The 24,205-nt window shown below is 42.6% G+C and overlaps 1 protein-coding gene across 1 annotated transcript in view; it reads right to left on the bottom strand.

Moving 5' to 3' along the window:
- Positions 1–24,205, bottom strand: part of LOC109310351 (protein BEAN1-like) — a 116,272-nt gene that overhangs the window by 12,808 nt on the left and 79,259 nt on the right. The window contains exons 4-5 of the mRNA XM_019535434.1: positions 22,852–23,061; positions 16,302–16,443 (exon numbers count right to left, since the gene is read on the bottom strand). Coding sequence (XP_019390979.1) covers positions 16,302–16,443; positions 22,852–23,061 — 352 coding nt within the window. The remainder of the gene's footprint in view (positions 1–16,301; positions 16,444–22,851; positions 23,062–24,205) is intronic.

Here is a 24,205-nt window from a genome sequence, read left to right on the forward strand (position 1 = left end):
GCTTAAAGTCAAATTAAAAGGTGGACAACTGAACACTGAATTAAAAAGATCCAGAAAAATAAAGGCAGTTAAAAGAAGAGCAGTGTGGAGAAGTTTCTGTCTAATGAACCCTCTATTTAGATGGAGGAAAGGATACCCTCAGTGCTGAGGGGTGTTGGGAAGAAATGTCCTCCTTGGATCACTGTCTGATCATGTCTTGGGAATGATCAGGGACAAATCATGTTGAGGATACCTATTTCAGACCATCTGTGACTCTGGGTAGTTAAGAGATGTCGGAAAGTATCTTCTAAGCAGAGCCTTAATTTCATAAGACAAATTTCAGCCTGGACTAGTTCTTCCATACCAGTTATAAACCCTTGATAAGCTGTGTTTACCCTATGTTAGCATAACCATTATAAATGGCAGTGGCACTATGGGCACCGCTATAATAATGACACCCAATTAAGAAAAACGTGCCTTCTTAAAATCATGTGTTATGGATTACTTCTATTTAGATTCAGGGCATCACATGGGAACTGCACTCCTGAAAACCAACTATATTCATCCTAATATATCACTGTAGTGGTTAATATCCTGGTATTTAAGGAGCTCAGAAAAATGATGCACACTATTATAATGGGTGAGAGTGTGAAGTTTGGAGTAGGACCATATTTCTAGGCAGGCATGTTTTGATTAATTGTTATCTTGAGTTTCCCAGCAGATTAAGGGCACATCCTGCTGAGGCAGGCCATAGATATGCTGATCACTGGAAAACCAGATGGAAATCTGGCAAGGATTTTTTTTTTTCCAAGAAGATGATCAGAAATCATTTTTAGTAATAGCATGGTGTTGGCCCGGTACTGTAAAACTGATATCGCTGGCAATGTTACGACCAATTAAGCTAATCTTCTGACAGCCTCACTGATGTGTACCTGATTGCTTAATCTTGGGGCCTTTTCCCCATGCAATTACAGCTTCCAACATCCTGCAAGACAGCTTTTATTACACTCATTTTACAGGAGAAGTTGAGGCACAGAGAGGCAAAGGTCCAAAGCCCCCTGATTCAATCAGTCTTTCCAGTGATCACAAGTGTCTCTGGATTGGGCCCAAAGTTCAGCATGTCCTGGCAGAACCCAGGGGTCCTGATGCCTGATTTACAGCATTTACATTCTTAAATACTGACCAGTGGTTCTCAACCTCTTCTGACTCTGGGCACCCCTCATTAGCCTCCAGACACCCCTCCAAAAAGGCCAGCTCTTTAGCTTTCACTTGTTTCTTGATTATGCAAATATAACAGAGCAATTGTTCTGTCTCAAAGAACTCAGAAAGCACACAATAGGTCTGCAAGTTTTTGGCACTGTTGGCTTCCTGTTTGAAGCTACGTTGCACGAGCCATATGTAGATGTTTCTCTAGGTGACAGTAATATTGCACAGCACCCCATGGTACCCTTAAAAGGATTTCGTGGCACCCCAGGGTGTTGTGGCACTGTGCTTGTGACTTGCTGACCAATACATTATTGCTAGTAGCAGTCATAAAAGGTGCTCCCATTGCTTCACATCCTTGAGGAGCCCAGCCCCTTTCAGTGAACCAGTTCTTTTTGAAAGGGTTGAATTTCCTTGAAAGTTTTCTCTGATTCCAGATTCCAGGGATGACAGATGAAGGGCCTCCAAATACTGTGAAATCCCCTGCTGTATTTGCTTGCCGTATAAGAATGTGACAGTAAAATAAGTTTTTCTTACAAGATCAAAATGAATAAAGAAAACAATTGTCCATTAATAACTAATGCAAGGAGCTAGCATTGTGTGGAGCACAAAACTAAGAATATAAGATCTCTTGAGACCTAGTTCAGTCCCTTAGCTCCATAGTGGTCATTGTTTCCCCTGTCTGGGGTCAAAAGCATCTGAGAGATCTCCCTGCTCCTCACTGCTCCTTGTCCTAAGCTACAGTGTACTGGCAACAATATAGGCCTAAAATAGAGATCCAGGATCTAATCCCATTGAAAGAGACTTTCAGTCTTGCTCTAGACCTCAATGGGAGCAGAATTAAATTAGCATGGCTAAGTTGGCTATGGAAATTTTTGAGGAATGATCTTTAAATGGAACCACTCCCCTTTTAGAGAATAGGGTGTAAGCCGAGTGATAAAAAACATTCAAAAGATCTGTTAGGTGAAGTGAATGGATGTAGCTGTCACAAAGCAGGTAGAGAGATGCTGAACCACATCAGCTGAGGATCTGACCTAGTTCTATATTGCCACCTGAGGAAAGGTAAGATTCCAGTCTAGACAGTCTGGTGAGGATTGTACTTCTAGACGTTGACCTCCTGAAGGCCAGTGTAACAATATCATGCAACAGGGCAGTTTTCCTGTGCTTACCAGATGGGCCATTAAATGCATGAGTCATCTAAGAATCCCTTAGCAGAAAATATCAACAAACTAATCAAAAAGCAATTAACCTGTTTCTAATATTAATTAGAAATGATGCAAGGAGGGGTGCCTTAAGGGACCAGAGACTCAGAATTCTTGCAAGGCAGGATTACCAGCTCTGTATCACGCTGATATGTGCAAGGGTCGGAAGGGGCAGTTTTGGGGAATTCTTGAGTAAGTAGTTGCCTGTGAATGTAGAGGACTGTACTGTACAGTCCAGAAGGACCTTCTGTTTTATGTTCTTATGTCCAGTATCTTGGGCATGTAAAGGTGGCCATATTGTGCTTCTCCTCTACAAAAGGGGGTGATAAAACTCAAAGTGGTTTCCACTGGTTCATATGCTGTCAGATTTTTTTCAATAGCATTTTTAGCTACTGAAGAAATGCCTAGGGAGAAAGGGTATAAAGCACTAGCATTATGTATTTCTGTTTATACAACGTGTGTGTTTTATTTTGCCAGGTATTCTAAAAGCCTAATAAAATGAATGTGATTGGGCTATGCTGACATCTTTGTTGTATGGGAATCTGGATGGAGCAATTAAATTATCTGGGTGTACCCAGGAGTTCCCATTTCATGCTTGGCAAGCTGGTGTTGTAACATGCCAAATTCTCCTAGCCTTGTATAATTGCCAGAATTCATTGCCCTTGCCGGGGGATAAAACTCAATGTAGTATGTTTTTCAAACTCATTTAGTCCGGGCCTGATTCTTGATAGAACCAGAGAGTAGGATCTGGCTTTGTTCCACCTGAATTAATGCAGTTTAATATCCTCATTGGGAGAAAGGATGTGAGTAAGTGCAATTAGCTGACTCAGTCTTGCTTTTAAAGGGATCGTAGCTAGGGTTGGAAGACCATGTATAGGCAGTTTTACCATTTAAGATGAAATTCTCCATGGCCTCCCCTAAACAGTTGGGTTTGATCTGTACACGTGATGGGCTGCTAGATTTCTCAGTAAACTCGTGAACTGCTTACCTTTGTTAAAGCAACAAATTGAAGCACTCATACATGCTGCATATACATATCAGAACTATTTTAATATTGATCAATGCATCTATATGCACTGATCAGTATTAAAATAGATATGGTATATGGGTGTGTGTATGCCTAAAAGAGGGAGGAGGAAAAAGTGTGTTGGGTGTGAAGCCATTGGTCCTTAGTGGGAGTTAGCACAAAGCACTGCACTCCTCTCAATTCAACTTACAAAAAAAAAAAAAAAAATCAAGCCAAGTGCATGGTGTTAGCCCTTCAAATCGCTTGGGGCTTGTTGGCACTGTAACAACAACCCGTCCCAAGCATGCAGAGCCCACCAGTGCCTGCAGCCCTGCATCAGACCCAGAAGCACGCTGAAGAAGCTCTTATGCCTGTTGGAGAATGAGGGCTGGAGAGCAGGGTTGGAGGAACAAGCCTGGAGCAGCCTCCCAGATTCTGGGTCTCCTGTATGCCTGAAAGTGTGGGTGGGTGGGGCCTGCTTGATCCCTGCTGGTGCTTTAATTCACTGTTGCTGCAGTGTGGACAAGCCTGAGACCAGGAAACAAAAGATGAAGCAAAGGTCTGGGATGAAGACAGTGATCTATAACTCCCCACTTCAGGCAAAATGGAACGAAGCCTCCATCCAAATAAAGCAAAGCAAATCACTGCTCTGGACGCCCATCCTTGAAGGGATGACAAGAGAAAGAACAAACTTTGCATGATGTATGTTAGTCCTATTACTTAATGGACTGGAAGGTGCTCAGCTACTATGGTTACAGTAGCACTCCACACAGAACAGAATAAACCTTTACCTGCAACAAGCCTGCATACTGTAGAGAGTAGAGTTCATTAAGTACTTACTAGTTGTGGTGATCAATCTGTTTTTACATATGCAAGTGTCATTATTCTGAGGAGATGGACAAGGTGGCTGGGTTCAAAGAAAGAATCAGTATTGCCACCAGTGACTGCCAGCTCGGTAGAATAAATGGGTGGCTATGAAGTCTTCATCACAGTGGAGTAAATGTCATGGTGAAGTATAGGGATGTAGTCAGTCATGTGGTTTCCATTAAAATTTTCTTTCCGACTCCTTCACCTTTCTCCTCTCAAAACGCACTTCTCGTTGTCGCTAATGCACCTGATAGTGACATGAGTCATAGATGAGAGAGGCAGGCAGTAACCCTCATTGCCTGAAGTACTGTATGTGCCATTAATAACCAGTTGCTAAGAAGTGAAAAAGCACTTCGTCAAGAACAGTGAAACGCTTTTCTCTGTGCAGGAGGAAGAAAGGTGATAAAACTCCTTTTATGCAAGGAAGCTCACATTACCTTACTGCTAGATGTTTGTTTGTTTGTTTTGGTGAAAATGCCACTGTATAATTTCATGGTCTTTCTGAATCCTGTTGTACCCTCTGCCATTGTCTTTTTCTGACGGGGAGGGTAATATTTACTTTTCTTTGAAATACTTTGCGTTCATGTCCTTATTTTATTTATAAAGAGGATGATTATGGGCACTGATAATTGATGCCCTGTTACAATGACCCCTACTCTGACTCTAGTTTTGAAATGTATTACAGAGATAATGTGCCACTAAGGTGGTAATCTGGTTTGTGTTAGGAATTTCAAAATATCAGTTACGATGTCTTTTTTTGTTGGCTCAAGGTTTGTTGTCATCTTATGGCAGAGAACATCATGCTCTGGACTCCTTGCCAGGCCATGCAAGCCGTCTTTCTCAGCAAGAGTGACTAAAATGTGAAGAAATGGATCCCTTTCCCCCTTTCATAACCACGGGTTTTGAAGTTTCAGGATTACAGCTGCCATGTGAAAGATCCCCAGCCTTGGGAACATGCTTGTGCATGATCTAAATGGACTCCTACATACTGCCAAGTGCCATTTGGACTCTGTTTAGTTTGTACCTGTCTCTCCTTTTTCATTACTCATGTGAAATTAATTTGACAGACATTCACACTGATCCCTGGTTCATTAGAAAGTCATTAATTTTGCGAAGGGGATGTTTATGGCTATAAGCACCACATATCGAGGGCTGTCAAGATAAATTGACCAAACTACTGCTGTTTAAATGCCCTGGGAGTGTGGCAGGACTATGACAAAACCAAATGCATGGCATTTCTCTAAATGATTAGGAAAAGCATCTATAGCAATAATCAAATTAAGCCCTAAATGAGATCTGTGGCTCAGATATCAAAGCAATTAAATTATTACCATCCCAAGGCATCTTTCATAAATTAGTTTCCCAAACAGAATTTATCTAGAAGAGAACTCTTCACTGGACATCCTCCTGCAGAGCTGCATGTACGTGGGGCTGCTTGAAAAACTATTGCCCAGGGTAGACTCATTCTGCAGCCTGTTCCTCCAGGAAATCCAGGTATTGGGCTCATCAGAGCTCAAGCTGAGCAGCAAAATAGCGAGTGGTTTCCTGTCATTCTGAGAGATTTGTGAGACGCCACTTGTATGATTACCAGGTCAAACTGGGTTTAAAAGGTCATTCAGTTTTTGCTCTCATACAAGGCTGGCTGCCGTACAGGGCAGCACTGTGCTACCTCAGCCAGGCCTAGAGGATATCCCTTATGTGTTGGGATCCTTGTCATAGTTGCCCCTATATTGGGCATGGTTGGGATGGGTGTCCTCTTGCTGAAATGCCTCCTTGGAGTGGCAGGCAGCTGTGTAATTTCATTCCCAAGTATACTTGTGCAATCCTTTCTTTAATTTACGTGCATGTATAAAGTTTCTGAAGCCAGTGATCAATTTTCTTTGGCTGCCGGGGGTGACTTTATTTTGGCTTTGACTCCTCAAGACCCCTATTCTTTGGTTTATTTCCCTTGTTGACCACTACCACTTTTGTTGGGTCTAGAAACTTGGTTCTTGAGTGCTCCTTTCATTGCTTACAATATTTACATCCAAGTGGGGAAAGCTGTACTCTGATCTCAAAGGCAGCTCTTCCAATAGTTTCTTACAGAATTTAGCCTTCCTTAGACTGGTGCAAATTTGCCTCTGAGTGAGTGTCTGTAGTCCAGGCCTGATCTTCAAACCATAACTGACACCATCAGTCCCACTGACTTTAACAGGGCATGGGTGAGGGCTTGCAGAATGAGACCCTTAAGCATGCTTTCATATTGGAAGAATGCTGCACTTGAGTCATGTACCTGCAGTAGCAGGGGCTGTACAACCACCCCGTGCAGTGGATTTTGGAAATTGTACTTCTCAGACTTCAGGCACATTCTGACTTGAGGATGTCGTCAAGCTGTGGGCTTTGTTACGCCCCCAGTTCCAAGGCTATGTTAATCTCTTCTCAAAACTGAAATAGGTTGGCATAACCTATGAAAAGAGAAGTGGAAAGCTGTCTCGTGCTTTCAGTCTGTGCCCTGCCCACAGCCAAGAGACCTTCTCCTACTTATTTTCCGATTTAAAGCCTGAGCATGAAGCTTAATGAAAATGATAGTCTAAAATGATTATAGTCAGCCCCTGGCCATGTGCAGGCTTAGATATGTACTCCCAGATTTCTCTGAGTGGATGATTTTAGCAACAATAACGTGTGCAAGAAGGCCCAGCTCAGTAGCACCTGGTATGTGGTGATGTAATGCTTCTGCCTCTTACAGGACATTAATATTAGAAACAACATTAAGCAAAGCTAAGTTTTTGGTGCTTGCTCCTGGCATTATAGAACCAGCTTTCATTTGCACGTCTTTCACTTCAGATATATGCTACATATTAATTCATCCCTGCAGTCAATACAGTGGTTCCCATTCTGGCCACTTCTGCTCCTGATTCCTTCCTCTCATGCTTATGCCATAGTTGCTTTGTTTGTGTTTTTTTTTGTGGGCATCTTAGATTAGCTTTAAATATTTCTGTGACTTCTATTCTGTGAAGAAGTCCAATAAGTCAGCCAACTTATCCTTTGCATACGTTTTGTTATTTAAAAATGTTACTGTTGTACATGCTGTATAATAGTTTGAATTTACAGTAACCATCACAAGTTTAAAACATAAATAAATATTTGACAGGACTAGACCTTGCTTTTCCTTGCTCTCAGGCCTTAACACAGTGCCTAGAACAGTGCCTCTTGTTAACCATTACCAACTAGAAGAGTCCCCAATCCAAACAACTATTTGGTTGGCTCTCCCCTTCAGAAAATGGATGCTTTTATACAACAGCCCCACAGCATAATGTCAGAGTTGCTGCACAGACCTTTTCTGGCTCTTACCCTAGACTGATGTTTTGTATTGGGTATTTCACACTGTTTGTGAAGAGAAGTATTTTAAATGCCTCCCTACATAACTTCCTCTATCTTATTGTCAGCCATCTGCTAAGCTCTCCTTTTTCTTGAAGTTTGCTCCAAACTGTCGCTAAGATATAAGATTTATTCCGTTTCTGACTATTTGCCAAAAGCATTAATTTTTTTCCTGCTTTAATTAACTGTGGCAGTAGCAAGGTAGCAAGAACATAGGAAAAGCATTAATAAAAAAAAGCATGTTTCATTTGGATTTATGATGCAGGCTTTCTGGTTAATTTGATAAGTGTTTATTTGCATATGCAGAGTCAGAGCCCAGGCTGCGGCACAGCTGCATCCTGCACACCCTGTTCTGGTCTTGTATGGAGCTTGGAAAGGTGGCCTGAATTCAATCAAGATGCCAGAGGGAATGGTCCCTTAATATAATATGGAGCATCCTGTTACAACCAGGAACATAGAAACCATTGGAAACTAACAAAGCACAGAGTCTTTCTAGCCAGACGGTCACTATATTAGCGTGGAACTATTGTGGGAACTTCAGGTTTCTGGTGGTTCTGAACTGACACTTCAAAGGACGCTGCCAAACACATCCGTTTCAAATTCACCGACCTTACACGTGCAGGTAATTGCATGGTGTAAGTGGGAACTTTGTTATCAGTAAGGGTGCGGTGTGTTACATTGGGCCCTAAATCAATTTACTCTTGTAAGCAGATTTACATGCACCTCTGTGGATTTAGATGCAAGGTTCTGATTTGATTCCACAGTTCAGTCCAAATGCTTTGAAAAAGATGTATGTTGGGGGGGGGGGAACCCATTAATGCATTGTATGGTTCTGAGCAAGTTAATAGCTCACTGTTTGAAGGGATCAACAAACTGAGCAAAAAAGGCGTGTGTGGTCTACGAACCATAGAATCGGAAACCAAAGAGATCTATCTGCTATAAAGTAGGTTTATGGGCTAAAACCGTTCACTTGTTTCCTCCCAGAATAATTGGAGCAGGTAGTAAAATGTTATACTTCCAGTCACAGAACTTCTCAAATTTGGCCCTAATCATTGCAGTCTGATCAACCTATCTGTTCATATATCTGTGTGTTTTTTGTCTTTTTGACTAAAATCTTATTTAATTGCATTCTTGCATGCTTCTGTTTGGTTGACTTGGTACAGAAGGTATCTCTGTGGCCTACTTTCTCTGCCATTTGGCCAGCCCTCTTCTGTCCCTGCTACATGTTTAATTTGTCCCCAAGGACTCCTAGAAATATCTTCATAGCCTCTGTTTGAGGATTACTCTTATTTAACAAGAAAAACCTGGCAATAACTTTGAGTGCATGGAACGCCAACAAAGAAAATGTGTCTAAAGAGAGATCCTTTCTGGTTACTCAAAAATAAATGCATTAACTCATGACTTTTACAGATACGTGCAAAGTTTAATACAAACATAATCCCACCATCCTTTCTAAAGAAAAGAACTACCATAATATTTAAATGATCAGAAAGAGGCCCAGTTGGATGGGGGGTGGGGGGTGGGATATAGTTCAAGACGGATCGCATGAATAGGACACTTATGGCTGCTTCATCATTATTTGCTGTTGTGAAGTTCATGCTACAGAATGCCTAAAGTGATGTTCTTTTTCAGATGTTTTGTCTTGGTTCAGCGGAGTGAGAAACTGAATTCCTTCATTTATTAGTGCAAATTGCCTGAAGCATGCAGAGAGCATGGATGACCTGGAGTGGAGATTCTTGTTACCCATGGTGTATCATCCAAGTAATGACCTACCCTCAGACACTCAAAATCATTGGAGAGTTGCTAGCTAATTTCCAGTATTGCTCCCTTTTGGAAGGGATTCCTTCTGGCACTGTTCCCACACCAGCCAATTAGTACAGGCTGACATTTAAGGGATGCTGCTCTCAGATATGGCCCTTCTAATAATGCCAGCCTTCACAAGGGCTTGTTCAGATGTAGGTTAAGTAACCTGCCCTCACACTAGCCCTACTCAATTTTCAGAGGTTACTATGGAATGACTCATATTTCCTCTACTCCCATCTCCCCCAAAGTCAGGAGGTGAGATTAGAGTACTATGGCCCTTTCTGGTATGGCAGTATATATGCATCTAAATAATAATACTAATATTCTCTACTAAGTAACACTTTAGGATATGTCTTCATGGTACAATGCAGTGCAGTGCAGTGCAGACGCACCTGAGCTTAGAAAGGGACATTATCCAGGGGCGAATGCCCTGCCAATGTGGCTGTCCTGCTTTTGGCCCACCCAGCTAGCTTGTTCAGAACTAGCCTGGGTTAGAGGCACTGCAAACTCCTTTAGCACCTGAGCCAGGTGGGGTAGGAAGTTATGCAGGCCGCTGGACAGTGGGGACAGGGTCTTACCTGTCCCTGCTCTCTGCAATCAAGCTGCAGCTGGTACTGCTGTGGTACTGTAGGCTCAGGCTGCTGCCACTGGGATGGGCTTACTGCATACCAGCTGTGGCAGTCCCATGGTGCGGGCTCCCTGGAAGCTGGCCCTGGTGCACTATTCACTCCCCCATCCCTGCCAAGATACCCTACCAGGTACAGGGATGTACCTGCCATGGCAAAGACTCTAGGGTTCATCCCGCTTGCTCTTTTGCTCCCCAGATACGTTGCTGGATGAGGAGCTGTGCCCACTTGGCTTCTACAGCCAGGCAGTGTGGGGCTATTCCTGCTATGGCAAAGATTGCCATGGTGGGAGTGATTCTGGTGCCCCCTCAAGGTAGCACTTGCAGCCGGGTATTGTTGCATGGGTGCAGCTTGGGTGTATCATTAGTTCTAGAGTAAGGATTTTGCCCTCAGAAAGATGGAGATTGGGGTGAAATTTGCAATGTTCTTTCTTATTGTGTTTGATAAAGATTCTTGTCAAGGGAGGCACTGGATAGGAAATGCAATATACTTGCCATGCACAAGGTCATGTAAACCAGAAGTTTTGGGCAGCTCATCTGACTTGATGCCTCCCCCAACATCAGCCCTAAACAGAGAAGTGTGGGACCTTTCCAACTTAGGATGCCTGCCTATATTCCCATGGGGTATCTCCATGAAGTAGGGTCAACTGAATCGGATACCTGTATGCCCAGCCACTTCCCCAGGGTCACAGCTTGGAGACTCTGCCTTGGTTGTTTTTCACCCGAGGAATCCCACAGGGAGAGGAAACTCTCAAGGGACCAAATGAAGTTTAAAGCTGTTTAGTGTTTGACAGAATGGTATAAAACAGCATGAGAAGCACCACAGATCTGCACACTGGCCCCAGGGACATTGCATACAGAGACAAAGCAGTTCAGGCTCACCAGCCTTGCAAAACTAGAGCAAAAATTTATCTTCTCCAGCACAAAATCAATTTTCCCATCTTTACTACATTGATGATGATGATAACCAAAAAGCCAGTGATATTTTTTTTTTTATCCATTAAAAACTGTTACATGCCCTGAGCAAGTTGGCAAGTAGGGTTTTGCAAGGCTAATGAAGAAGATTTTTTTTGATGGGAGCAGGGTTTTATAGTGGAAACCATAATAAGTAGTAAACCAGGCAGCCCCAGGTTGCTGGATCAGGATAAGAATAGTGACAGCCACACTTCTATCCTAAAAGGCAATTACTGGTATTCTGCTATAACTAAAAAGACTTGTGGCACTAAACAGCTTTAACTGATAAATACAGGATGGAATTTTCAAAAGATGCTGCTTCTGTAAAGTGTCGGAGTTTGAAGGCACAAAAGAGGTTGGGACTGATTTAGTGTCTCCTTGGTACATTAAAAATACAGCTGAAGAGTTCCAGGTGTAAGTTGCTTTCCCCCTTCTCTATTTATCAATGCATATTAGATGTATATTGATGCATACTGATACATTTAATATGCTAGGCCAAGCAACTTATAGCGAGAATAGAATAGCATTAAAAACAGTGGTTTGGGGGCAAGGAAGGATTCTGCAATGGGATGTTCTGGCTTGAAGTTCATCTTCATACTCCATTAGTTTTGCTGCTGGGACTACCTGATTAACTGCACTTGGTTAGGAGGGTGTATTAATGATAATCTTTGCTTTTACCATTACCATATAGAAATTCTAACTTGGCATTAAAAGTTATTTGGTAAAGATTGACTGTGTACACATTTAAAGAGTTTCTAGAAAATCTGAAGTCTGAAAAACAAGTTTTCATCTAAGTTGATTCTATAAAATTAAAATAAATGAAAAAATAACTGAACTGACAACAGAGAAGGAAAACTTCATATAGATTTGCAAAATTGCATATAGGATTGGGATAAGAAATCCCCTTTTTGTATTATCCATAATGCAAGATGTATTAGAAGTATCAATGGCCTCTAAACTTGTATATGAATTTTCTTGTATGAAAAGCATGTAGTAGCACACGCACACAGAAGTGCATAACCGATGTGTAGGGTTTCCTGAAAGTTTGGTATCGGGTCATTTAGCACGACTTCCCTCTCTCTGCGCCTATACCCATCGATACTCTCTCACTAATTCAAGCAATGTCTCTAAAAACACCTTTGGGGAACAAAGATGAGTGAAGTGCTGTTGGCGGTAAAGGTCTCCATTTGTTGTTGACCCTAGAGCATGAGCAGAGTTACAGGGATGTGTCAGAATAATGTATGTTCTCTTCCGTTCTGTTCTCTGATAGAACAACAGGGTTAAGAAGGCTGAGAAATGAGACTCGCTGAACAGTGCAGAGGAGCAGAATAATTGAGGGCAAAGGTTTTTCACACTTATTACGTGGCTTTTCTGCTCCATTTCTATTACTGTTAGCCCAACAATCTCAAGGTCAACAGCTAATGTAAAATGAGAGTTTAAGTATATTTTTAAGTGCATTTTATTGAGAGCTTTTCTTTTTTTTTCACTTGGCTCTGTCTATATATAATGTGTACATATGGAAAGATTTAAATGAAATGGCTTATGGTTTTACACTTGTAAATGGCTAGTGCCAGTAACCATGGATATGGATTTGTGCACTTTTGTGTTATGTACATGTGCTTTGAGTTGTGTTGGTATGTGTGTGTTTCTGAGTTGTGGGCATATTGGATGATCTCCAAGTAATCTCTAAGTAATCTTAATTATGCTTGTAATTTGATGATCACAAAATCTGCATGTTTAGCTCGTGTGTGTGTGTGTGTGTGTGTGTGGCACAGGGAAGAGACTGCTTTGCAAGTGTGAGCTTTGTGTGTCTTCAGGTTGTCTCTGTCTTAAACATATGTAAACGAAAAATAAAAATGAATATGCAACATTAACCATAACCCTTTTTTATATCGACCAGTTTACTTCAAATATTATCCCTTGCACACAGTGGTATGAAGAGAACTGGTGAGGAAGCTCAGCAGACCAGACACTGACACAGAGGTGAATCCCCTTATATTTAAAAGAAACAAAAATAATTCCCAGTATGCAATCCTGGCTTTCATCCAAGCCCTGTTCAGGCTGAAGGCATGGGCATATGGTGCCAGCTGTCAGTAAAGTAGCTTGGACACTCTTCTCTGTTGGGGATTTTTCTGTAATCCAGATATGAGGAAAGGCCCAGGACTGTCTTTAAACCTCCCCGTCCCCATTACAGATCAGCAAAGAAAAATATTAACTGGAGTCATTTGAGAGTCAATTGTCTTTAACAATTTCTTTCCCTCCATCTTTTTCATCAGGGTCCAGGGCATCCCCCTTCCCCCCAATGGGATCCCTGATGGACCCAGGGGAGGTGCTGCCAGGCCCAGTAAGGACCTAGTCAGGGAATTTCTGGTGGGACTGGATGTGTCCAAATCAGCAGGTCCTGATGATCACCACCCCAGAGTGCTGAGGGAATTGGCAGATGTCATTGCAAGACCCCTGGCACGGCTTTATGAGCACTCGTGGTGCTCTGGCAAGGTGCTGGAGGACTGGAAAAGGGCCAATGTGTGGTCCCCATTTTCAAAAATGGGAGGAAGGAGGACCCAGGAAATTAAACGCCCATTAGTCTTACCTCAGTCCTGGGGAAGCTCTTTGAGAAAATTATCCAGGAGTGCATCTGTGAGGGACCAGCAGGGGAGATTATGCTTAGGGGCAACCAACACGGGTTCATTCGAGGCACGTTTTGTCAGACCAACTTGGTGGCCTTCACGACCAGGTTACAAAATCCTTGGATGCAGGTGTAGCAGTGGACATAGTCTTTCTGGACTTTAGGAAGGCCTTTGACACTGTCTTTCACCCCATACTCATTAAGAAATTAGGCAACTGTGGCATCGATGCCTACACAGTAAGACAGGTTGCAAATTGGCTAGAGGGCCGCACCCAGACAGTGGTGGTGGTGGTGGATGGGTCATTTTCGACCTGGAGGGATGTGGGCAGCAGGGTCCCTCAGGGCTCGGTCCTTGGGCCCGCACTATTCAACATCTTTGACAAGGGGGTAAAAAGCACCCTGTTCAAATTCACAAATGACACTAAAATGTGGGGGGATGTGGGCTGCTAGAAGGGAGGGACAGGCTGCAGTTGGATCTAGACAGGTTACAGGGGTGGGTGGATGAGAACAGGATGGGTTTCACTGACAAGTTCAAGGTGTTGTACCTGGGGAGGAAGAACCAGCAGCATACCTACAGGCTGGGGAACTCCCTTCTCATCAGTGCAGAGGCAGAAAAGCATCTTGGAATCACTATTGATGCCAAGATGAACATGGGCCAGCAGTGTGGAGATGCAGTCAGGAAGGCCAACTGCACCTTGTCGTGCATCCACAGATGCATCATGAGCAGGTCCAAAGAGGTGATCCTCCCCCCCTGTGCAGCACTAGTCAGGCTGCAGCTGGAGTACTGCGTCCAGTTGTGGGTGCCGCACTGCAGAAGGGATGTGGACAACATGGAGAGGGTCCAGAGGAGGCCACTCGCATGATCAGGGAGCAGCAGGGCAGGCCCTACACAGAGAGGCTAGGGGACCTGAACCAGTTTAGGCTCCACAAGAGAAGGCTGAGAGGGGATCTGGTGGCTATCTACAAACTGGCTATGGGAGAGTCCATGTTCCCCGGAGCACTACCTGGAGTTATAAGGAATAAATGGCCATAAGTTGACCGAGAGTAGATTCAGACTAGACATCAGGAGGTGCTAATTCACTGTCAGGGTGGCTAGGATCTGGAACCAACTTCCAAGGGAAGTGGTTTTTGCTCCTACCCTGGGGGTCCTCAAAAGGAGATCCCTTCCAACCCTATCAGCTATGAGAGAGCTTGATAGAAGTCTGTGTAGAGTGCAAGCCAAGAGTGCCACTTTCCAATACCCATTTTCTAGAGATACCAGTGAAGGTATGCTGCTTGAGACTATTCTACTTTCTTATCCAGGTTGGGAGTGAGAACTGCTCTACTTCCTTATCCACTTTGAGACAGAAAATGATTACATTCAGGGAAAATTCCACATTGAGACATCTTGTTTGTTTTAGACTATCTTTCCTGAAATTTTAAAATTGTGGAAGAAAATTGGCTTCTGTAATGCTGAGAGGCCCTGAGTAAGGTCAGGCCTTTGTTGTGCTTGCTGCTGCATATACATACTGTAAGAGATGGTTCTTGTTCCAAATAACTTGCCACACATGCAAAAGATGGTGAGAGAGAAATTTTCTAGAGCTGGGGAGCTGAGATGTGGAATCACTAAGTAGCCTGCCCTAGGTCACATACAAAAGGTGTGGTTGTTCCAAGAACTGAACCAACTTTACAATGTTTTGATTCAACAATCTTGATGCACATCTTCAGTACTTTGCTTAATAGATACTAAGAAAGTATTGGCCCTCATACGTGATGCTTATAAAGATGGGAATTGGGAAGATTTGGTTTGCTTTTGTTACTAGACAAGATTTGTCGCAAATGTCTCATGTAGATATCCTCCAAGCCAAGCAGCCTTTTCCTACCATGTTCATAAACAACAACAGGTAGATTGCACAGCACCCAGATACAAAGAAATATTATTATCTTCATGTCAAAGGACCAAAAATGCAACACTTATTTTAAAATAGTATAAATTTGGGCAATTTGACTGACTTTATGGAAACTACTTCTAAGCTGTGATGAACACAGCAGTATTTAGTCTAAAGGCCCTCAGCCTTGTCTGTGTTAATTCCCATCTGGAAGCACTTGATTAATAGCACAGGACTCTTGCCTTTCAGAAGTTGAGAGGCATGGTACGATGTGGTGCCTGGGACAGGACTGGACTTAATGGTTCTTGAGTTTCCTTTCAGTGCTACATTCCTAACTCATCAAAACACACTCAACTGAATGATAACTTGGTGGGCAAGATTCTCAGCTGGTGTAAATCAGCCTAATGGCCAATGACTTTATACTCAATGGACTTCCAGTGATGTGTACCAGTTGAGAGGCTGACCTACTGGGTTTTAAATTCAATTAAAGTAAAATATAGGACCAAGATCATATCACTAATAAAAGCCTTTGTTCAGCTGTCAAATAAAACATTTGTGTTTAATGAATATCTACAAGTTAAAGTTGCCTAACAACATTTATTTGGCAGCAACATCTATAAAAGTCCAAAGCTAATTGCTTGAGGGAAGGGGGGAAGGTATGATTTTATGAGAGAAAAATGTATAAAGTCCATTAGTACTTTAACCTAATGGATCTGGATTGTATGACATATGCCTGGCAGGTCTATTTCCCCACCTTACATAACTGGCAAGTCCAATCATATCAATTCCAGAATACCAGAAAAGTGCTTACCATGGTGGTGAATCAGGATACATGACATTGACCTGAGAGAGTGTGTCCATGTAGGAACCAAAATCAAATGCTGGTGGGAACTCCTCGATGCAGGTTGATCTTAGTTCTCCAATTGAGCCACTATAGGAGAAGCCATCTGGAGCTATGAAACGAGCAATTAATGATAAGTCCTTTTTCATGGTAGATTCTGCACAGTGCTACTCTAATTTAAAGTGTTAGCCACCAGTGAGAGAGAAAATCAATTTGACACAGCAGGGTTATCAGTGATATGAGGCAAGTAAGACTTAAAGGAATAAAGAAATGCCCTGGTAGCAATTGCAAGCCCATGAAAACTAAATCAAAGCTACTGTGTTTCAGGGTGCGGCATTGGGAATACACACTTGGGTACTTCTCTGCAAATCTGTGAGTGGTATTAAAGTCCTACTCATGTGGCCAAAGGTAAAGACCTTTACAAGTTCTGATGCACATTACCTCAACTATTTGCACTGTTTCTCCTAAGCTACTGCAGTTATCAGGAGCTGCACATCTTCAGCTTCTCTCAAAACAGATTAAAATTAGGGGCCTAACTTTTGAGAAACTACGTTTGAAAAATTGAGTCTTCAACGTGAGTGCTCAGATAAAGGGAGGAAATGGAAAACAGTCGTGCTGCAGTTTCCTGACTGTATTGTCACATGGGAAAACTCGCTCTCAAACGGATGCCAGAAAACTGGTTCAAACAATGCATAGACAGGAAGGACTGAAAAAATGGGGAACAGCCTTTGCTTGGAAGGGCCCGGTCATGCCAAGAGCTGAAGTGGGAGTGGTGAACTAGTCCAGTTCATCTCAGCAGTGTATATTAGGCCTACAAGCCTGACCGACCTAAAGGGGTTGTTCCTGAGATAGTCTTCCCTCTACACTAGTAATTTCTTCTATTGGCTTAGATTGCATGGGCAGATGAAGGCCCTGTGCCCAGACCTTTCAGCTGCACCTCTTTATGCTGTAGGCATAGCATAGTCTCTGCCACAGGCCTCTTCATTGCATTGCCTCTCTGGCAGCAGCCATCCCGCAGAGACAGGGGCACCAGCCGGTCCAGACACCTGCCACCTCTGCCTCCCAGCAGCAGAGAGAGAGCCTTTTAGCAAGAAAGCCAGGGCTGAGGCAAAGAACAAGGAGATTTACATTATTGTGAACAAGAAGCAGTCAGAGGCATTGGGCTCTTCTGTGGTTGGGAGGCTCCAAGGAGAGAGAACTGGCACTGCCTGTCCCTCATCTTTTCTCCCTGTATTTGGCTCTGAGGGAGCTGAAGTCCCTCTTCACACTGTGGAGCAGACCGGGAAAAGAGGCGCAGTGAGGACCACCTTAGGGGTGTCTGCAGTGGAGCTGTGCGAAAGGGGAGCATAGTGTATTTGTATTGTAGGGGAGGGTTTGTCTGGCCTGAACTATGTATAAGAGGCAGTCCAGGCAAGGGACACTTTTCTTTCTTCCCCACAGGTCCACTAGTTTCTGGATAGGACCATACTTGTTCTTGCCTCCACTGATAACTGACTAAATAGCCTTATTTAACTCGCCCAGCCAGGGATGTTATTTGTGTGCAACGTCCAGAAATGAAACGCTAATTAGAGATGTGGTTCACAGAACACTGTTTTGCATAATTGTAGTCTGAAAGTGTAAACAGAGGTGGGGTTTGCCTTTTAGTAGATAGGAAAAGAAAGCTCAGGTTCAATGTGCTGCTTGCATTAAAGGTCACACAAAGCAGCAAGTAATGTCAGGGTTGTCACTTGCCCATTGCACAGGTGTTACCTCTGCTATGGAAATCTAATAATTAGGGCTCTGCAAATAATTGATATTTTTGGTTTCTCTGTCAAACTGAAAAACTTGGGGGGGGAATCCTAAAAAAGATTTAGACTGAATAGATTGAACTGAATTTTAAAGTCTTTGTTTTGTCTTGCTAAAACAAAACCCTCATAGATGATATGTTCAGCAAAAGCTTATATTTGACTAAATCAACCCCCATCAACCATTTTCCAAGAAAACAAAGCAAGCAAAAGGCCAGCTGCATCCAACTGGAAGTCTGAGTGACAGTGCCTTCTTTTTATCTTGTAGTTCATTAATAAGGCACTTTCCCGGGATGATGGGGACCTCATCCTTGGTTCAGCTGACTTGCCTGCCTGAAAGGGTATGAAATCCCACTTCTAGCTCCCATGAGGGTACCGTAACCACAGTGCTACATAGCATTCAGCCACGAGGTAGGAGCAGCAGGCTCTCTGGCTCTCCTGTTGATGCTGTTCTACTTTGCACTACTAATTAAATACTCCTTAGGGAATGGTCAAGGTGAGCGGCACAGACACCAGACTAGTGGTCATTTATCTTTCTGGTTCAAGGTATGAAAGTGTTTTATACAAGGTGGAACAGCTCCATCATGGTCTGGTGACAGTCCAGAGTTTAGGGTATTCTCCTGGGAAATAGGAGACCTTGGTTCAAATCTACTTTCTGCCTCACTCTAGCCAGGGATTTAAAACATGCTCTCATCTCTCAGGTAGAGAGACCTCCCATAGACCTGCCGTGACTGCCAGGTGATGGCATTCTTGGGGTGGTCTCCCTTAGCCTTTCCTGCTAGATCTGTTATACTCACTATAACATATTTAATTATTTACTGACTTATAAAGAAAGAATATATAACTTGCTACTCTGGGTGGTAGGATGCTTACCTGGACTCCAGGCCCCATTCTCATGCATATGTCATTATTTAGACAAAGCAGAACAGTATTAAAATGAATGGAAGTGGTGACTGCCAACCTCCCGCCAGTTCCCTCTTAGGCTCCTGGTTCAAAGACTTTTGGGAGGTAAGAGTTCAAATCTCGTCGGGGAGAGGAAGAAAATGAACTTCCTTTTGGGGTGAGAGCTAACTAAAAGATGGAAACAGCACTACTTCAGTTAAATTGCAATAGTTTTAGGATGACAAGAACAGCCTATTTATGTGAATTTACTATTTGACATAACTTTGGGTCCATTTCTACTAGCAATGTATTTATTTCAGTGTTGGATTAGAGGCCTGAAAACAGAAACAAAAGTTTGAGGTGATAGCATCATAGTGAGAAATCTATAGAAGTCCAATAGCGCAAGGAGATCAAGACTGAAAGGACAAATCCCTTTTAGGAAGAGCAGTCAACACATTTTTAGTAATAAAGCATCTGATCGATACGGTGAGGCAAGAAACACTTTGCTGTTACAGACACCACATTCCCTGCGAGGAGAATGACTCACAGCCGTAAGTTTTGATCCTGGCTTTGGCAAACACACAGATGCTCTAAAATAAGACTGAAAAAACTGCAGGCCTGAGAGGTACATTGGTTTTAAGCTACTCCCTGGTCTAAATTACCTAAAGCTTCATGCAGCTTTGCCTTTTTAGATACCAGCAAGGACACAGATTAGCTTGTCACTTCTAGGAATGGACGTTTAGAACTAGAAAGGCATCAGGAATGGGAAGGATGAGGAGCCAGGAAGAAACGTTAATTATACTAAGCAATAATGGGATGATAAAGCTGGAGGTGGATTCTGTAAAATTCCCCTAGTGGTATCTGCTCCAGACACTTCTATTAGGAAAAAAGTGCTGCAAGTGATTTCAGCACTGCTCTAGGGTTTCCTGCAGTGTTTTCTGGCAGTGTGGGTGTTCCCAGAAGGCTGGTAGGAAATGTTATTAGACTGCGGTTCCCAGTCAGATGATGCTTCCACCAAACAGCAAAGAGGCAAAATCTGACTGATAGTGGATTTGGTCTGTAACTTTTTTCTCCCTCCTTCAGTTATGAGATGCTGATAAATCTAGCTGTACTTTCACGTTCACAGGTATTACAAAAGATTGGCCAGCATGTTCCAACTCTTGTATTTTTTTTTGGTAGTTTCTGTTACATGAACAAAAATATCCAGGACAAGTTGTCCTCAGTTCCCTCTAGGAACCAACAAGAAGATGCTGTTACTGCCTGTCTGGTTTTGTCAGGGACATCATCCGGCACTTGATTTTGCAGGTGGTTACTCCACAAACAGGTGCACGTCACAGGGTGTCAGCATTATTGTGAGGCAGCCTCGGCCTGTTTTTAGGGAGCTGACAAGGGCAGTCAAGTGTCACAAATGAAGTTTAACTCACTGATGTAGAAGAACAGAGTGAATAAAAATCCATTTGTGAACAAAAAGCAGCTGCTGTGAACTGTGTGCGCCTGCTTTCCACTTGCTAAGCTGTCGACGAGAGGCATTGCAGCACTTCTTCAGCAAAGCCATACTTTGCAAGGTGTGCTCCAGTCCTTAGCTCACTGGAGTTGGTGACACCGCGGATGTGGAGTGCTGTGACAACTGGCATGACTCCTTTGCTGTAGGATTTAAATTGGAGCACTAAAACTGCATTACCACAACGCTGTTAGTCAAACTCCTCAGTGATGGACCTTCCAGAAGTCTTGGCTGAAACTCAAAACTGGTGTAAGCTGATTGCCCTGAATTGCTGAAAGACAAGTCAGGGTTAAAATATTTGCCCTTTAAAATAGAGCGGCTTCAGTCTGTGACTTAGGGCTGTATACCTGTTTGTGGAGAAGCCAACATTTTCTTTAAACGGGGTTGTAAAGGCAATTTTTGGCCAACTATAAGTATGGGGCCAGGGAATCTTTCCATGCCTCATAAACTGTTCTTTCCTCGGGCAGTTTTCAGCTGTGAACATCTTCAGTTCAGTTTTCAGGATCAGTCTAATGGACCAATTGAATTCCCCGTAGATTCCTACCATCGCTCTGCCCACCATCCTCATGTGCCTTTGCTTGCCTCAATACATTTAGCAGGCCGAATGCACAGCAATTCCTCATGTTTTCACTTGTGCCACTGGAAATGCACCCAGATGCTACCATGATGTGTGCTGATATCAAGCCAAGATTATTACTACTTAAAAGATGCTGTTGTGTCCCTTTTCTATTTCACACTATTTTAGAGATGAAAAACATTTCCTCCTTTTTGTATCAACCTTTCTCCTGGGCTGATGTCGAGGTTTTGGAATAGAGCTGAAATTAAGATAGCTAGTTTTGTTTAAGCAATGAAGATGACAGCATTTTATTATAATGCACAGCTTCTTATCATGCCCCCAAATCTCTCTGTACCAGCTTTTATCACCGATACAGCAACCGTGGTGCTCTGAAATTAGTGATTTAACTGCTTGTAGAGCCAAATGAGAAAGCAGAAAAATAAATTTTACAAAGCAGTAGACATTGTTTTTCATTTCATGCAATAGATAGTAGTCTTTTTAAAGTGTAGCAGTTCTGAGAGATGTGCAAATGTGAATATAAAATTAGGTAAAAAATGCATGAGAATATTTATATGCTTTGGATGAAAAAGAAGATAGATCTGTATTAAACTTGGAGAGACTGATAATTTATTTCCTCTGCTTTTTAAGATTAAATATGCTGCTTAGATTTCAGTTCCGCTGACTTTAATGGGGGGTTGCTATTTCCCTCAGTAAAATTAGGATTAGGTCCAAGGTACTCTTCAAAAAAAAATCTGAGTGGTATCTTCAAATGTCCAATGTACTTTTAAGAAATCTGAGTGGTACCTTCAACATGTACAGTCAACTTATATTTTGGGTAGATGATTTTTTCTTTCAAATGATAAATTTTAGAATTGTTTTAATGTAAACCTCAAACAAAAATCGGAATAAGGAAATCCCTATAAACAATCTTTGTTTCATGACAAATTGCAAACAGAGGGTGAGAGCTTTGAGTGGTAGAAGTTGTTGATGTTTGCTTGAATTCAGTGATATTTCTACCTGACTTGAAGCAGAGGATTTATACTAACTGAAGCTCTGGCCTCTGGGGTTACTTTTTATATGCATGCTAGCATTCTTCTTTGCAAGTACAGAGGCCTATTTTCTGTCGTATGTAATCTGGATGATGTGATTCTCAACTTCTGATCTGAAAACTATAGAATGGCCAAAAAGTCATCCTGTGAAGGACACAATGGTGAAGGATTTTGGTCACGGGAATTACTGGGATATAGTTTGGTGGTGTCACAGTGAGGTGATCAGTACTACTGGGGCAAGGTTTATCAGGGTTTTATCACATATAATGCTGCAGGAGTGGCAATGTTGGGTCAATATTTTTTTTTTTTAATAAAAAAGAAAGGACAATTATTAAGTTACTCTTACAGGCTAGCTGAGACCGTAGAGGGGAGAGAGCTCCATGATCTGCTTTTCAATAAACTGCTATAAAATGGCTCTTTAGCAGAGAGAAATAAAATTGGGCCCAAGGTTGTAACTTGATATCAGCTGAATACAGCAATAAACTGGGAGGCTATGGAGGGGGGGAAAAATATAGAGTACCAAGGAAAAGTAAACACTTGGACTAACAGGAGCTGTACTGTTGGCTCTGACATCTTCATTTTGTCCTTTTAACATATAACTTTTCCTACTTTTGAGCCACCACAGAGATGTCACTAAAGAAAACAGGCTGTATTCTTCTGTCTTATCTATTAAATAATGGATCTGTGTTTCTGCGTGCAATCCCTGTCCACACCTGCAGTACCATGAGAAGGGTAAATGCGTCCTCACCATAATTAGCATCTCTTCTCATATAAGGGTGTCTTAACCGTCCGTCCTTTCGCAGGCTGCCCACAATGATTGTAACGCAGGATAGAAACAGCACGAGTCCAATCACCACTCCGGCCACCAGCAGGGGTGAAACCAGCAAACTGGTGTCATTTCCGTTTCCACTGTAGCTGGGGAACTCACTGATGGGGCTGCTCTGGTTCGAGTGAACTTCTGCATAGCAGAGAAAGAGAAAGAAAGAATCGATGATGCGGAAAGGGATGCTGTAACTGTGGTTAGACTGACACAGAAGCTAACGATATCTGAAACAACATACAATAATACTGAGACTTCATGTAGATTTGCACCCTACCTCTGTGACTGATTTGGGGAGTTAATGTGTTTGACTGTCTGGGAAATTTCAATGTGCAATTTATGATTTCTGGTGTATATTATGAATCATTGAACAGCTCAGTGTATGTGGAATCCACCATGTGCTGGGACAAGGTGACGGCTTATTCAGGTGGAAACACCTTGAGGATTATGCATTGGCAGAAGTGGGGAGAAACCAGTTCTAAGTAATCTTCAGGTAGGGAAAGTGGAGAACGAAAAATCCCCAGTAGCAGAACCAAAGATGTAGGTGCTGGTGTGGGGGCATTAAAATTTGGGGAACTGACGGAGAAGGATGGACCGCTTTAGTCAGGAGAGATAAGTGGAAGAGCATGCTTTTGTAGCTGGGGGTCCTGTTTAATTTGTGAAGTAAGTCAAGGGCACAGCAAGGTGACTGGGGGCAAGGCAGATTTACATTTGCATTCCATGATTCAGAGGCAAGCCATATGCTGAAGAAGGGGAGGGAATGGTGCCCTAAGCCCAAAGCACTCTCTGAAGTAGTGAAGAAACTTGTTAGTGTTCTAATTAGAACACATCAGAGCAGACTTGATTAATTGAATTTGCTTTCCATTCTAATTAGAACGCTGCATCACCACAGCATTGTGTGTATTCAGCCCCTGTGCATTTTAAAATAGCCATTGAGCACTTTAACTAAACCTCACTGAATGAGGCCTAGAGCATCCTGCAGCCATTTTTAAATGTGCTGGAGCTTAACACACATGACAGCAAGCTGTTTTAATTGGAAAAGCTGCCAGAGAACCACTCTAAAATGCACTTTGCTCATCTCCGAGCGTGTATATAGGCAGCTTCAGTATTTGTCATCTTGCCTACATTTCTGTGTGTGTTATGTTAAGTAAAGAATTACTCAGAGCCCCTTACAAAGTGTGTGTGTGTGTGAGTTTGCTTCACACTAAGTTGTTCCCAAAGAGGTACATTTTAAAATCTGTCTGCTCACACAGTTGGAGTTTTGGAAAAGTTTGCTTAAGTT

The sequence above is a fragment of the Crocodylus porosus genome, unplaced genomic scaffold, assembly GCF_001723895.1.
Source record: "Crocodylus porosus isolate Cpor-Errol unplaced genomic scaffold, CroPor_comp1, whole genome shotgun sequence".
Classification (NCBI taxonomy): domain Eukaryota; kingdom Metazoa; phylum Chordata; order Crocodylia; family Crocodylidae; genus Crocodylus; species Crocodylus porosus.